The 16,923-nt window shown below is 49.4% G+C and overlaps 1 protein-coding gene across 1 annotated transcript; it reads left to right on the top strand.

Annotated features, from left to right (window-relative positions):
• Positions 1-13,944: 13,944 nt before the first annotated feature.
• POU4F2 (POU class 4 homeobox 2) lies at positions 13,945-16,589 on the top strand. The gene has a single exon (XM_061465643.1). The coding sequence runs from the start codon at positions 14,033-14,035 to the stop codon at positions 14,999-15,001; it is 969 nt and encodes a 322-aa protein (XP_061321627.1). The 5' UTR covers positions 13,945-14,032; the 3' UTR covers positions 15,002-16,589.
• The last annotated feature ends 334 nt before the right edge of the window (positions 16,590-16,923 follow it).

The raw sequence follows: 16,923 nt of genomic DNA, 5'->3' as shown, positions 1-16,923 counted from the left end.
CTTGTCTAGATCATGCTTTGCCAAGAAAGGTTGGACCAGATGACCCTTGAGGTCCCTTCCAATCTGGCATTATAAGATCCCATGACAGCTATTAAAAACTAAAGCTAAAATTAAAAACAACTAAAAACCTGTAATCATTATTTAAACAAGCTTATACAATTCCTAATAAAAGTAGAGGGGGTGGAAAATGCCTTATGTCCGCCACTTAGAAATTCACTGCCCTATGGGCTTGCACCAAGATTACCACCACTCAGTCCCAAGCATTCAAACTGGAGGCAAAATGAAGTTCACTCTTTGAATTTGATTCATTCGTCCAGACTTCAAAGCTGGGCAGAAAGCCTTGATAGAAAAAGGTGAAGAGTGAAATCTTGATTCTGTTCAGGTTAATAAAGTGCTATAAACAACTGAACTTAATCTTAGCTTTCAGTTTCAAAGTCCTGACCTTGCTGAAGTCCTGTTAGCATTTCCAAAAATAGCAGAGACAGTTGCATTTCTGCTAAAATAACCTCTGCATTAGAGCACGTGGCTTTCTCAAACGGGTCCCAAACCCACCTGCCAACACTGCCAAAATGAATTTAATTGGACAAAACTCCTGCTGATGCCCACTGAAATCCTCCTCCATATGGGAATGAGCAAAGCCATCTGCAACAGCTGGGCTTGAGGCTTTTCCCCAGAGATCAGGATTACTGTTTGAAAATGGGAGAGCAGAAATCTTGCCCTAAAAAGCACTTTCACCACATGAACTGGGAAAAAGCAAAACCAAAAAACCAAACCCAAACCAACTGGAATGGTGCTAGACCAAGCCATGGTCAAAGCAGTGTTGTGCTTAGTATCTGACACTTAACAATGCCATTAACTTCCAGGTACCTGTATTTTGTTAGGAAGATTTGTGATTGTTTATTAGTAAGAACACAGCTTTTGTCACTTCTGAGTGAGATACATGGGTACATGTCCTAGAGGGTTTAGAGGTTTGGGTTTTTTCCACTGGAGTGTTTAGAGAAATTCCCACTTTTGTTTTCTATTTTACCAGCTGTATTTCCCTGCACCAGGTGCATGGGCTACTATTTATTCATCACTTTGCTTTATTAAGATACAGTTCAGGTTTTCACCTGTGTTGTATGTTTTGCAACCATGAAATATGGATCTAAGATTCAAAAGACACAAGAGTGTAAAGAACCTTTCATACACTCGCTGCTTTCTGAAGAAACTGCAGCACATACAAGAGCAGTTCAGCAGTGCAGAGCTGTTACCTGCGACCTAAAATAGCATCTAATAGAATTATTTTATATTTCAGCATTGTTATGCTGGAATAAATATAGAGCTCTTCATATTTTCATCATGTTCTGATAAAATCCCAGGTCTGACAGTGTATCTCAACGAGAGAGTCCACATGAAATATGTTGCTAATTATTTATACACCTCTTCAAAGGCTCAGTGCTTCTACTTGTACTTCTTGCTACTCTTACCTACCCAAGCCCTAAAGCTGTTTTTCAATCACTGAACTGAAACCCCTTAGAGTAACAAGTTTATAATAGAGGTTCATAAACCTGGCAGTGATTAACAGCATGGGTTAATCAAATGAGTGTAGAACAGGCTTTTCCCCCCTTTTCTTTAAAGGAAACTGGCCCCAAGTGTTTTTCCCTTATTGCTACGTGGAAATAAATTTGCAATTAACTTTTACTTATTGGTGTCGCAGCAGCCTCTGAAGACCCCAGCCAGAAGCAAGCACAGTTGTGCTTTTCAGCATGTAAAGGCATACCACAAGACAGCAGCTGCTCTGAAGAGCCAACAACCCAGCACCATCCTGCAGCTGAGCCCCAGTGATGGCTCAGAGGACCAGGCATGGGTACAGCCCAGCTCTGCCAGGACCCACCCCTGCCTGAAAAGGAGCAGGCAGCTTCGTGCTCATGTGTCATCCTACTTACTAAATAAGCTACCTGATGATTTAGAATTAAGAGGAATTATCCTGCATCAACATCTGTCATTCAGCTTCTTATAAAAGTAACAAAGACCAAATGCACCTACTGCCAAACCTACTATGTTCAATTTACTCCAAGAACGACAGGACAGTTTCCAACATACTCCACACAGGGGATTAGTATCCAATTTCAGCTTTTTGCAATTAAACTCTCACTAAACATGAATTCATGATGGGAAAGGTGGGCCTGTGGCCATTATAAGGCTGAATAGCAGCTGGGCCAACACAGCCTGAGCTTCCCAAAACTTGGAACCAGCCAGAAGCTTCAAATAGAAAACAAAGTTCAGTGGCTTCTTTCTAACCCCCAAACACATTGTTTGTCATTACTAGCCACAGCGCATTTGTTCAGAGTTTTCTGGAGCATGGTCTTGAAAGAAGTGGGACTAAAATCTTTGTTTAATTCAATTCTGATAGGGAGAAAAAAGAAATTCCTGAAGAGTTAGCCAAGTGCAGGGATGAAAAGTAACTTTTGAGTAAGTACTGAAATGTATGGTATTTGCTTCACCTCACTGAGTCAGTGTTTCATTTTCTTGTGTTAACTGCTTCTGGAAATTACAAACTTAAAACACCCACAGTCACTGAAGCTAACAAACTGAACCCAGACACCTAACACCATCTCTGGGGACTCTGCCTTGCAGTTACGAAAACCCATGCTTGAGTCAGACTTACTGTTATCAGCTGAGTTTATGATAAAAAAGCCATCACATTAACCCAGCCTAAACTTGTCCTCCTGCTTGACAGCTCACCCTTCTCACAAGGTCCTGGTGGCACACACTGGCAGCATGCACCTTGAAACCTCTGCCCATCAGGAACCTCTCCAGTCATCGTATGGGTGCTCAGTGCTGGAGCATCCAAGTGTCACTACAGGGGGTACATTAAGCAGTGCAAGTAATGACTGACACAGGGCAACTATGCTCCCTTACCTTCACCCCAACCACTTAACTCATATTTTTTCCTCCTGCCCAGGCTGTCATGTTTCTATAGTTCTCTTCTGTTTTGTTTCTTTTCAGATGTTGGTATGAGATTAAATGCTTCAGCTGAACACAAAGACAACTTTGTATCAACAAGTCAACTAAGTGTGTGGGACCTGAGGTAGAAGGTAGTAAACATCAGTCACCAGCCCCTGGGACCAGTCCTGAAAAAAAAGATTTTCCATTTGCAGAGGCAAGGATTAATGAAAACAGAGTTTAAAAACACCATCCCCTACAGCACTAACTTTCATCCCACTAGAGGAACAAAAGTCTTCATTCTGACGATTTAGTAGTCTATTTTTAACCCTCCATCACCAGGTTCTTGTTCTTCTCTACTGCTTTTCCTCTGAAACATAGGCCTAATTGAAAAACAAGTTATCTTCAGAAGGCTTATGCTCCCTGCTCACACCCTGCACTGCCATCACCTGAGATCCCGCTATCCCCTACCTGCTTTAAAATGGTTTGATGGTTTGTCTTCATGACAGATTATAGCAATTAGGAGCAGATTAAAAACAAAAAATAAATGTTATTTGCAGATAAGCATAAACTATCAGTGGAGTTCAAGCAAGTTCTGAACAGCACAGGACATTTTTAGCAATCCGAAGCAGACATAGACAACTCAGGCCACAGTTACTTCTCTTTGGCTCATCACAGAATTCATACTAACATGGGCTAACATAAGACAGGAATTTCCACTTGCATAATACAAAGAGGGGTGATATTTTCAAAACATGACAGTGTGTATACACACTAAGCAACTAAGATTTTATGGTTTCTGTTTTCAGTTATTTCTTTAAGAAAAAACAAAAACAAACAAACAAAAATTCATTTAAAAAAACCCAAAAGCTAAACCAAAACAAGATTGTAAATTTCACTTAGCAGCATCTTAATTTTAGTAGCGCTAGTACAGCCTAAGTCCCTCTTGGAGATTCAGGTAAAACTCATTTGATGGCTGGTGTCTGACTTGGAAGGAGCTTTGCCACAAAAAGAAGAATGCACCACCCAGCTTTCATTTATCATTTCCACAGCTTTTGCTTTGCAGTTGCCTGTAGCACCTTAAGTGCATGAAGTCGCTGAATAAGGGGAAATGCAGCCACTATTCATACAGATACAAACATCTCTTGTTTTCCACCACTTCATGTGTAACACCTTGATTTGCACACACACACAAAAAGTTACCATGATTAAAAAATAAACAAACAGGTATGGCAATACCACACAAAATGGAATAGTGAATGCAGCCTGGCTTAAAAACCAGCTGTAACTTTGGATGGCCTCTTTAAAATAGGCAGTCTTGCCAAACAACAGTACAGGAGGTGGTGTACCTGAGCTCTCAGAAGAAAGCTACCCAGCTATTCCCAGGATGGCTGAATTTCTTAAGAACATTGAAATGTTCAGAGCATTCACATATGTGTTAATTCAGCAAAGATGCTTCAATTCACTCAGTTATTTCTGGCTTGAAGGGAATCAATAAAAGCAAATCTAGCCATGTACCTCTGCAGAATGAGTGTTTCTTCCCTCCCTCTTTATCCAGCTTGACCACTTTATACACACATAGCGGTATTGGTAGGTTCAGAGCCCATGCAGCAGCTCCTACTATTGCCTGATGCACTGTCACTACCTCTCACACCACTATAACGCACACATAAAATCAGTATCAAAATACTACCAAGAAAGACATTGTGCAGGTTCAGAAGTCTGCTGTCCCCTCAAAGATCATCCATTTTTATTATGTCAATTAGGCATAGAAAATAAATTCACCAACCCTCTAAAAATAAGATCCCTCACTAAACTCCTCTATGGAAAACACCAGTCCAGAGCACGCATTTACAGTTATATCATAAATCTTTGGTGAAAATGGGATTTATAAGGGCTGTGCTGATACAGCTTACCTACAAGTCTGTGAAAACAACAGCCACGTGTAGAGAGCTCTCCCCTGCTAAAACACGATAATAGGGAGAGTGAATATCTACAGGAATCTTCCATCTTTTGCAGCAGGTTTGCGGGGGAGGGGAGGGGAGGGGAGGGGAGGGGAGGGGGGGGAGGGGAGGGGAGGGGAGGGGAGGGGAGGGGAGGGGAGGGGAGGGGAGGGGAGGGGAGGGGAGGGGAGGGGAGGGGAGGGGAGGGGAGGGGAGGGGAGGGGAGGGAGAGGAGAGGAGAGGAGAGGAGAGGAGAGGAGAGGAGAGGAGAGGAGAGGAGAGGAGAGGAGAGGAGAGGAGAGGAGAGGAGAGGAGAGGAGAGGAGAGGAGAGGAGAGGAGAGGAGAGGAGAGGAGAGGAGAGGAGAGGAGAGGAGAGGAGAGGAGAGGAGAGGAGAGGAGAGGAGAGGAGAGGAGAGGAGAGGAGAGGAGAGGAGAGGAGAGGAGAGGAGAGGAGAGGAGAGGAGAGGAGAGGAGAGGAGAGGAGAGGAGAGGAGAGGAGAGGAGAGGAGAGGAGAGGAGAGGAGAGGAGAGGAGAGGAGAGGAGAGGAGAGGAGAGGAGAGGAGAGGATCCTGAGCCCGTCTTCCCGGCGTCTGGGCTGCCTTGGCCTCCAGGGAAAAAACAGGCAGCAGCCCCCCGGAGAGTGCCCCAGCTGTATCCATAGGGATGGAGCAGCCACCCGCACCCTTCTCACCCTGCGCTGGGGACACTGGCGTCTTCCCCCCAGCCGATGCTGCGCCGCTGGTCACCACCACGGGCAGACTACGGGCAGAGCGCGCCCGAGTCCATCCCTCCTTATTAAGAGCCATTCCACAGCTATCAGCACTTAAAGCAGACAGGTTTTAATGATGGTAAAAGCTTTGTCAGATCCAGCACTCTCATTCAAAAATACCCATAAATGCTATTAAAAAATGTATCGAACTAAAATAAATAAATAAATAAATAAATTCTTCCCACCCCCCCACCCCCCACCCCCCCACCCCCCCCCCCCAGCAGAAAAAAAAAAACAAACACCCAAAAAACCAGCCCCACCATTTTGGCCTGCTTTGGGCTACAGCGTATGAAGCCAGCAGGAATATTTCCAGAAACAGGCAAGCACACTGGGAGCTCAAGTCACTGGGAAAGACAGGGATGCTGGGACGTGTTAGAAAGTGTTGCCTTCATCTCCTGGATGTGCAGCAGCAAGTTGACTTACTCCAGGAAAATGTGCTGGCTGAAACAAGAGAAACAAATGTATTTTGCTCAAAGAAGTTCACTGTGTCAGGGTACCTGCCAGGCTACGTCACTGCTAAGAGTTAACAAGTGAAAATACTATTTGGTGCTATATTTACCATATATACATAGCAACAACAGGCACGCACGTGGACGTATGCAGCTTGATATTTGAAAGCTTTAAAATGACAGCCTCTTTGGATTATCCGCTATCTCCCCAGTCAAAACAATCAGTAAACAGGTTAAGCACAAATTCAGTTCAGCCCAATTCAGCAAAATACGTATACCAGGAGATGTGGATAAGAGTTCATCTGAGTAAATGCCTCTGCAGGAGTTTGTGTTACAGACAACTGTGCAGCCTGCATTTTGAACACTGTATTAGATCGGCTACTTATGTCAGTCAGTTACTAATCTCTTGCCCCCTTTTTTTTTCCTGGGTATCATTTATTTTCTGTCTTATTTTGTCTTTATTTTCATAGTCCTGTTTTCTGCTCTGTCCCCTTTTCTGTGTGTGTTTTTGGAGTTCTTAACACAGAATCATTTCATCAGGTTTGATGTTACTGCCAAACCTCCCATTGATAGTTTGATTGCCTTTGGTAACAGATTTCACTGGAATTCAATTGCTGCTTCAAGACTGGAAGAGCTACATGACAACATACTCCTAACAGGCTGTTTCCAGTAGGAAATGTCAGTAGCAGCTGCAGAGGCATTTCACAATATGATTTCATTGTATTAACAGTCTTCAGAACATACAAAATTTCATTTATAAAAAGGGAAAGGAAAACACAGGCAGATATCTGCCCATGCTCTGTGTGTGAAGGGAAGGGCTTTGATGTGTGCCCAAAGGTTGTAGGGAAGGTGGAATGCAATTCTACTGAATTTTAACCTCCCAAAAAAGAAGAAGATTGTGATTAGCTTTGAATAAAATGTAGACAAGCATCTATGCCCACATGTAAGGTGGACATATCCCCCCCCACACACACCATTACCATTGCTCTTATGCACAGATATATTTTTTGAGAATTTACTAAAATCTGGTTTTCAAGGAGGATGAGCCTGTAGATTAAGTCTGAGCTCAGCATGCCTGGTCCTGTGGGAACAGATGCTTCACCATGTGTCTAGTATTTCTAGCAAACACTGGTCCTAGTGGGCCTGCCTTATCAGCAGGGTCGAGTCTCATCATCGTCTGATCATATGGACATATAGTCAAAGAGAGAGAAAGGGTTAATTCACAGTTTCCACTGCTTTTTCAAGAAGCAAGATGTGTCCATGCAAAACCTCACCAAAACTGCCCATGGAAAGCACAGAACATGCCATGCTGCACACCAAATACCACAGCTGTACCTTATACACCTCTCACATGGGGCCACAGAATGCTGTCTAGCTAAGGAAGTATTTTAGCACTGTTTAGTGACTCTGAGTTACAAACACCAATCCAGTGACACAACTGTTAAATCACTTTTAAAATGGCACCTATACATTGGTGACAGCCTTCTCAGAAATGTGATGTTTTCATCACCATTTTCAATGGTTATCACCTGTCATAGTTTTTCTGTGATGGTGCCTAGTTAATCCTGGGCATGCATAAAGACATCAGCCAACACCTCTCACGATGGAAGAAGAGGAACTCAGATTTACCTTCAAAACACTGCAGAAGAAGATAGAGGACACTGAACATTTGGAAGGGCTGAGAGCTCTGCACTGAGAACGTGCCCATGTTGGTGACCAAATGGAAAATCAAAATGTTTTCTGTGAGTTAGAGCAAGTCTCGAAAGATCACTGACATATGAACACTGTCTTTTGTTGCATGGACTGCCTGCCACCAGCCCCTGGGCACAAGGCTGAACACACAAGTTCTCATCGCTCCGTTTAAATGGCATACAGAGGTGAGGAGGAATTTTTTGCTTAATTAGGGGATGTGTTTGGAATATGATTTGTGATAATACAGCCATAACAAGGGAAATTAATGAAAATAATTAATGAAGGATAATCTAAGATACCGGGGTTTTGTCTAAATCAGCAAGAGTAGAGTCCCAAGGACATCTGCAGTGTGATTTATAGGATTATTTTTTTAATGATCCCTGAGATCTTAATGTTCTCAGTGCAAGGAGTGATTGTGGAAGTGGTTAGGAAGGGATCCCACCTGTGAGGCTATTTGTAAGATAGGTTGCTGTGAGAGTTAAAACTGAATTTCTTATCTACTTCATATTGTCCAGTATTTCTTTTCCTTTAGTAGGCACTTTATGCCTGTGAATTTTCCTCTTTACAATTTTCACTTATCTGTAAGGAAAAGCAGTGAAGTTTGCTACATATCCAGCTGCTTTGATTTCACACAGCGTTTGGACAGCAGGTGTATCTCAAAAAAAAAACCCTCAACAAATGAACAGAAACACAGGCAAAATCTTGGCCTTGCAGGATGCTCAAGGCCCTTGAGCTATAAAGCATACGATGGAAACTTGAATTAAAATGATGCATTGAAAATAACTTCTGTACGGAGCCATGGCAAGCCAAACAGATGATGTATGGTGCTGATATCAGCTGTTGTTTAATAGGGTGGCACAGCACGGGGTCACCGTTGCCACTAGTGTTAACCAAAGCTACAGATACAACAAGGTCTTTCCCAAAGCCTCCAAGGCTGTCAGAGCTTCATTAGAACCCAAGAAGGTGTGAGCACCCTTGGTCTCCCATGACAGACCAGGCCCACCTCAAACAGCAACTCTAGCGAGAAGAAGGGGTTGAAATCCCTGCCATATACCTGCCAGAAAGCCCTGCACAGAGGTAGGACCTGCCTCCACCTCCAGCCAGCTTTCACCTTCCCTCCTGGAAAAGTACTTTTTGGCTGGTGCCCTGAGTACAGTGTAGAACATGCCATGTATGTACATGAGCAGAGGACAGGCAGTGTGACCCAAATGGCTCCTGCTTAGCAGTCTGCTCACATCTTTCTCCCACAAAGAATGTTCAGCTTTCTTTGTCTAAAATGTTGAGTGGTTATGAATAGTAAGGATAGACTATCTGTAATTATTTTTAAATTATTAATGGTTTTGTTAGATCCCTTCACTTTTACATTAGGTTTCTGTTAATGTAAGTTAAATCAAAACGTACTTCAGTTCCAGGCAGCTCCCAAATGTATTTTTCATTCTTTCATAACATTACTTCAACTTCTCGATGAGGTGTCTGTGATAAAGTTTGCTCCCGAGCCGGCAGACTCCCAGTCCTAATGAATTCAGCAGAAGCAGCACCGAGCAGGCTCCCATCAGCCGAGCTAGATGGCAAACAAGGAGGCCAGAGCTGCATTGCCAGTTAATGTAGTACCCCCAGCTCGCAGGTGTCATACCCTATTCATAAGGAAGACTGAGGAGGCCACGGGAGTATCATTAAAGACAAGGGGGGAGTTTATCAGCATAACTGAGTTACTTTATTGGCACTTTCCATTACACCAGACACTCCTGATCAGGAAATATCTGCCTAGCGCCTTACTCGGGGCTCAGACGTCGCAGGCGGTGAGGAGTGGGTATCTCACACCGCCCTGCCTGCATCCCTGCCCCCGGAGATGCTCTCAGCCGGGGCGAAGGGCTCAGCTCAGCGCCGGACGACCCCAAGCTATATTCTATCTCCTCCAGAGAGCCCCCCAACTCCTTCCGTTGTCCCTCGGTTTGGCGGGGTCCGGGAGCCCGGGGCTCCGCCGGGACGGGACGACCTCTGGCCCGCCACTGCCTGCCGAGGGGAGCGGCGTCGGGGAGGGGAGCTTGCGGTGTTAAACGCATGCATTCAACACAAACGCCACGAAAATGTCTGGATAAATTATGCAGAGGGATTTCTGGATTTCTTTCAAGTAATTAAGTTTCGATTTCTTGCATTTATTTTAGTGCCAGGAAGCACGAGGCGCCACGGACGGCAAAAGTCTTCATTGATCGTTCCGGGCTTTAAGTTTGACTTCGTGACTTGACTTTGCCTGCGGCGGCGGCGCGGCCCCGGCGAGGCCGAGGGGCGGCGGGGCCCCGCCAAGGTTGCATCCCCGGTGCCTGCCCATACAGAAACCAGATTTGGAGGGAAGGAGAGGGGAAGCCGGAACCGGTGCAGGCAGCGGTGCCGGGCTGAAGGGGGCGAGGCTGCAGGGGGTGCGGCCCGACGGGGCGGCCTGTTCCGGTAGCTGCCGCCACGGCGCGGATTGCAGCCATCCGTTTGAACCCGCGGAGGCGGGAGCGGGTGTCCCCTCTTGAGCACCAGGGGAGCGGCGGGGAGGCTGCAGGGGCAGCCCCCCAGGTAGAACTGGGGCTGGTGCTGCCCCGTGCTCACAACAAAGGTAGAGTTTGCTCAAAGTGTAGCCCGCATCTTCATGGATTAAAAATTCATAGGGCGCATTAGGTTCGGTAAAATATGAATGTGCGTCTTTAAATTTTAATCGTAAATCAGAACATGGATACATGAGAGGCGACAGTGATTTCTCCCCAGATGTCTGCGTGGGTCAGGCTGTGGGCGTGGGCAAAGAGAGGGAGGGCTCTCCTTTTATTTAGGAGGCCCGACGGTGCTCAGAGCCGGCTGTGGTGCCCGAGGCCCCGGAGGACAGTCGTGCTGCTGGGGGGCGGCGGGGGCTCCACCGCTGCTGCCGCTCTCCTGGGCGTCCCTCGCCACAGCAGGCAGAGGGTGCAGCCGGGCAGCAAAAGCAAACAAACACCTCCCAAAACCACAGGAAACGGGGGCAATAGGGAAAGGCAGCGGTGGCGGGGCCGCGGGCAGCGGGTTACCGGGGCTTCGCGGGGCCCGGCCCTCAGCCAGTCCCCTTCTCCTGGGGTGCCACCGGCAGGAGCGGCCTCCGCGGGGACCCTATGGGGCCACCCGGAGCCCGACACCGAGGAAAGTTTTCCCAGCTGTGCCACCGCGCTGCTCCGCACCCTGCTGCACCCCGGGCGCGGCCGCTCGGGGCGGCGGTGAGCGCTCCGCGTTTCGGAGGATGGGTTGTCAGCTGCTATTAAAATCAAGATTAATTCATATTAACGATATGCGTTCTCAGTTCTCCCGTGTGACAGCATACATTAGAACAACTATTGCGAGTAATTAAACTCCGTGCGGGAGGGGTTAAATGTATAACGTGGAGGGGGTTTATCCTCGCCCTTCTCTCTGCCGAAGTTCAGCGGGTGAGCCGGACGGGCAAAGCCCCTCCACGGCTCCGCGGACCCGGCGCCAACGAAGTGTTTTCTTCTTCTTCTTCTTTTTTTTTTTTTTTACCTCTCTTTCTCCCTTCCATCAGGAAGCGGGAGGTTTCCCTCCTTCGCCCGCACGCACCTCCTGGCAAGCCAGGGCTGAAGCGCGAAGGGCTGCGGCAGGGGATGGAGTGCGGGAGCGGCCGGGATCGCGGAGGGAGGTGGAGAGAGGCGGGGGCACGGGCAGCCTCCTCCCCGCCAGCCCCTGCCTGCCACGGGTGGGCCGCGCCCTGCCTGGGCCCTGCCCGGGTCTAGTGAAATAAGGCAAAAATATTCTTGATGGTTTTTCTCGGGCGTTGGAGATGCTCGGTGCTTTCGAGTAATTAGACAAGCCAAAAGCCTTTTGAAGATGAAGCAAATTGGACAACCCTTGTTAATTAGAACATAATCTAAAGTTTGAAATTATATCACTCATGAAGTAGCCTAATTAAGATGACGATATGTTAATAGCCTACTGAGACGCGAGGCGCAGAGGTTTGGCATGAACTCCTTAAAGGCTTGCAAGAAAATCCTCTTTCCTATGTTGTCATTAATAAAAGATTTCTATAGACTTCAGCCTTTCAACGGTGACATACAATTTATAGTACACACAATGCATTAGCCCATAGTGCTGCTCAATTTTTTTACTATTATGAAAACTAATAAATTCGTCAAGCTGAATTAAGCATACAAATCAGATGAGGCATAACAGATTACATATTGAAGCGCTGTGTCTCCCGAGCCTAAATGAAATTTCAATCTAATAATTCCTTCCTGGCCCGGCCATAATTTGTTTAGAGATGTTGTTCTACTTCTTTCCAAGCGCTATTCGCACCATAATTAAATGATACTCAAGCTTTTAACTTTGATTTATTTCGTTTCTCCGAGCTGGCGACAGTGAGAGCTGATACAATGTAATTTTTTTTTTTATTTATTTCCCTTAAAATTACTAAGTCTGCTGTTTAGGTGAGAAATTAAACACCTAAGCACTTATTTTAACCTTCTGCTGCAAAGTGAAATTCATGGAAATAAACCTGGCCGCTGCCAGTAAAATTGACTTTCGCCGATTTCTTTTCTCTTTCTTTTGTTTTTCCCTTCTTCTTTTTATTTCTTTTCCTTTTCTCCTCTTTCCAAGGCAGCGGCAGGGGGAAGTTGCCGGGACAGCGCTGCCCTTCTGCAGGACGATCCCTCCAGCTCCCCGCCTGCGGGGAAGGGGGACACCAGGAGGGAGACATTCCCGGGACGCTTCTCCCTGTCCTCCCCTCCGCCGCCCCCCCCGGAGCGGAGAACGGGACCAGTGCAGCTCCCGGAACACTCCCCGGGTGCGGGGTCGTTGTGAGGAGCCGGGACGGGACTTTTCTTCTTCTTTTTTTTTTTTTTTTTTGTTTTGTTTTGTTTAATTTTATTTTTTTTTATTTCATGGCGGTAGATTTGAGGCGGGGGCTCCTCCCCTCCCCCGCGCCTTTTTTTTTCCTTCTTTTTTTTTTTCCCTTCTTTTTTGGCTCTTTCCCTCCCCGTTCTGTGAGGCTGCGGGGCGCTGCGCGGCCGTGAGTGCCGGAGTAAGCATGGGGGTGGCGGGGGGCGGGCAGGGAGCGGCAGCGGGGGGGTCGGGGCCGAGGAGGCAGGCGCGGAGGGGCCCTTCCCGAGGAGTTGGGCTGTAGTGACAGGCGAGAGGGGAGGGGAGGGAGGGGAGAGAGTAAAACCCACCGGCGCGGCGGCGGGGAGGGCACTTCGAGAGAGGCGAGAGCCGGCGCCGGAGCGGAGGCGGCGGCGGACGGCGGCGAGCGCCGGAGCGGAGGGCGGGCAGGAGGCAGCCCGCGCATCCCCGGCTCGCCGCAGCCGCCTCTCCCGACAGCGTCCCCCCGGCGGGGCTCGTGCGGGAGGCGGGGGCCGAGTCGGATTTTTTTAATTTTTATATTTTTACTTTTTCGCGCTTGGAGGCGCGGAGGGGGGGAGGGGCCGGGGCTCCTGTGGCTTTTCCGGGGGGTCCGGGCCCCCGGCCCCGTGCCCCTGCCCTCCTCCGGCGGCTGCCTACCGGCGGGCCGGACCGCGGCGAGCACCATGATGATGTCCCTGAGCAGCAAGCAGCCCTTCGGCCTCCCCCACGGCGGCGGTGGCAGCGGCAGCCTTCACGAAACCAAGTATTCGGCCCTGCACAGCGCCTCGCCCTGCCCCTCCGCCGCAGCTGCCGCCCCAGCCGCCAGCTCCCCCAGCAGCAACGGCACCAGCGGCTCCGCCGGACGCGGCTCCGGACCCGGCAGCAGCAGCTCCGGCTCCGGCTCGGGCTCGGGCTCCGGCGGCGGCAGCGGCGGCGCGGAGGCGATGCGGCGGGCCTGCCTGCCCGCCCCTCCGGTAGGTGCCCGCCGCCCGCCGCCCCGCTTTAAGGGGAACCCCTTGGCGGCCCCCGGATCCGCCTGATGTTTTTTTCATGGCCGCGCAGCAAATCACCCGGCGCCGCCGGGCGCTCGCCCAACTTATGCATGCGGCGGCTCCTGCCGCCCGTATTAATTTTTATGACCTGGGATGCTGCGTGCGGCTGGTGTGTGTGTCCGCCCGCCCGCCCGTCCGTCCGCCCGTCTGCCCGCCGCTGGCTGCCTCTGTGCGAGCGGCTGCGCGCCGCGCCCGCTCCCTCGCCCCGCTCGCTCCCTCTTCTCCTCCCCCCTTCTCCAACCTCCCCCCTCCTCCCCTGCTCCAGGATTTCTCTTTTAACATGCTGGGAAGGTTTTAGTGGCACGGCGGAGTGCGCGGGGAGGCGAATTCCCTGCTGAGCGTTATGTGTGCCTTCTATTTGCAATTGCAGAGCAATATATTCGGCGGTCTGGACGAGAGCCTGCTGGCCCGCGCCGAAGCCCTGGCAGCGGTGGACATCGTCTCCCCGAGCAAGAGCCACCACCACCACCCGCCGCACCACAGCCCCTTCAAGCCGGACGCCACCTACCACACCATGAACACCATCCCCTGCACCTCGGCCGCCTCCTCCTCCTCGGTGCCCATCTCCCACCCGTCCGCCCTGTCGGGCACCCACCACCACCACCACCATCACCACCATCACCACCACCAGCCCCACCAAGCGCTGGAGGGGGAACTCTTGGAGCACCTGACGCCGGGGCTGGCGCTGGGGGCCATGGCGGGCCCCGACGGCGCCGTGGTCTCCACGCCGGGCCATGCTCCGCACATGGCCGGCATGAACCCCATGCACCCGGCTGCGCTGGGCATGGCCCACGGCCACGGGCTTCCCGCCCACATGGGCTGCATGAGCGACGTGGACGCAGACCCCCGCGACTTGGAGGCCTTTGCTGAGCGATTCAAGCAGCGCCGCATCAAGCTGGGGGTGACCCAGGCCGACGTGGGCTCGGCGCTGGCCAACCTGAAGATCCCGGGGGTGGGCTCCCTCAGCCAGAGCACCATCTGCCGCTTCGAGTCCCTTACCCTCTCCCACAACAACATGATCGCCCTCAAGCCCATCCTGCAGGCCTGGCTGGAGGAGGCCGAGAAGTCCCACCGCGAGAAGCTGGCTAAGCCAGAACTCTTCAGCGGCGCAGAGAAGAAGCGCAAGCGGACCTCCATCGCCGCCCCGGAGAAGCGCTCGCTGGAGGCCTACTTCGCCCTCCAGCCCCGGCCCTCCTCCGAGAAGATCGCCGCCATCGCCGAGAAGCTGGATCTCAAGAAGAACGTGGTCCGCGTCTGGTTCTGCAACCAGCGCCAGAAGCAGAAGCGCATGAAGTACTCGGCTGGCATCTGAGCCGCGGCCGCGGGGAGCCAACAGCATCACCGTAACAGATAATAATAATAATTAAAAAATATATATATAAACAACAGCAACGAAAAAAGCAAGGAAAGGAGGAGCCCCCCTTCCCCAGCCCACTCCACAGCCCGCCCCGCGCCCAACTTTCTGGGGGAATTTCCCCGCGGAGCCGCCGCCCGGACCCGGCCCGGCAAGTACCGCTGGTTTTTATTCTTACAGAACTCGCCTGGGTGCAAGCGCGAAGGGAAATCCTCGTAGCGGCGTGGCCGCGACGCCAGGGCTTCCCCGGGACCGAAACTTAGAACCTAGAGTCGAGGCTTCGCGCTGCGAGAGACGTCTCGAAAGTATTTTGATGTAAATGATGATGATGATAATAATGATAAGAATAATGATGATGATAAAAAGGCAGGGTTTTTTTTCTGCATTTACACTGCGTATTATAAATATATAAATATATATATATTTTTACTGTGGTTATAATCCTTTTCCTTCTCTGAAGTTATAACGCTTAGGGAAAGAGCTGATCCTGCTGTGTTCACTGGTCTTCAAAAGCTATTATTAGATTACTGCCAAACAAGCCCTTGTAAATTATTAATTTATCTCTCTAGCAACTTCATTTCGTGCTCATTCTAATTAATTACACCTCTTTAATCTAAGTCTTCATACAAGTAAAAAAAAAAAAAAAAAGGATAGCGAGAATCAAATATTTTGTGTTGGTAGGATTTTTGAACGTGAGCTTTTTCTCTTCTTCTGAACGTCCCTTTTGGCCATCTGTAAATTGTCACCTAAACCTAAGGTATTTCTCTGGCGAGTATTCTTATTCGTACGGCGTCGGCACCCTGTAGTAGATGTCCTACATTATTTGTGTAGCCTGATTCACTGTCCAAGGTATTTGTTTACCGCGTTACATATTTAATGGGGATTCCCACATTGTCCCCAGCACACGCTGCTCCCGGAGCGAGAAAGGACGCGGCCGCATAGGTGACAGAGGGGAGGGAGGGAGGGTGTTGGGGTTGTCGCTTCGGGTTCCTTGCCAGCACAATATCCGTCTTTCTCAATTTCAGAGATGTATCGCGACGGGATTCAGACTGGTTCGGTTATTTATCTATCTATCCGGTTGCTTATTTATTTATTTATTTATTCGGTCGGTCGGTTATTTATTACCTTTAATCACAATGCTTTTCCACGGAGGAAAAGTCCCTTTTGGAGGTCTGGTTGTAGCAAAGCCAAATTTCAATTTGTAGGAAAGGGAGGGAGCTATGCTGCACTGCTTGTAAATTCACAACTGGTTTGGTACATTTCTATTTGGAACAACAACAATAAACAGAGGGTACTCGGTTGGGTCCCTGTATGGATTGTAAATATTTCATTGGCGCTGAAGAACATATAGATATATTCTTACAGATTCTGCTGTACCGCTGTTCTATCCGAGGCTGTTTTGAAGTCTTAAGTTCTGTACATGTCCCGATTTCGTTTGATTATTTTTGTTTTGGTCAATAGGAGGTTTATTTATTCGAGTAATGTACTAAGTTATTTTTAAATGTTGTTGAATCGTCTTTCATTAAAAAAAAAAAAAAGGGAAAAAGGGTTTTAACGTTTTCTTGTCCAAACGCGTTTGCAGCCTCATGCTTTAAAACCCTCTACCCGAGCTCACCGCCGCCTCCGGGCCGGGGCTTCGCTCAGGCCTCGGAGCCGAAGGGGTGGTGTCGGGGTCCCCCAAATCGCGGAGCTGCGGAGGGGGGAATTAGGAGAGTGGCCCGAGGGTGCGGGAAGCACCATGGACAGCGCCTAGGTTGTCGTGGGCAAGCGTGTGCGTGGCCAGAATTGTGCGTGGAGGTTGGTGGGGGATGTGTGTGTATGTATGGGAGGTATGTAGGTCTGGGGGTGCCCCGCCGTGCCCCCGCTGCCCGACCCGCTCT

Source organism: Pezoporus flaviventris, unplaced genomic scaffold (genome assembly GCF_033815535.1).
Source record: "Pezoporus flaviventris isolate CSIRO_AGI_PZ_B2104156 unplaced genomic scaffold, CSIRO_AGI_Pfla_v1 ptg000002l, whole genome shotgun sequence".
Taxonomy (NCBI): Eukaryota; Metazoa; Chordata; class Aves; order Psittaciformes; family Psittacidae; genus Pezoporus; species Pezoporus flaviventris.
This window is presented reverse-complemented; position numbering and strand designations above follow the sequence as displayed.

Bases quoted from the DNA above. Each gene is read 5' to 3' on its own strand.
- POU4F2 (XM_061465643.1), top strand. From the start codon at position 14,033: ATGTGTGCCTTCTATTTGCAATTGCAGAGCAATATATTCGGCGGTCTG.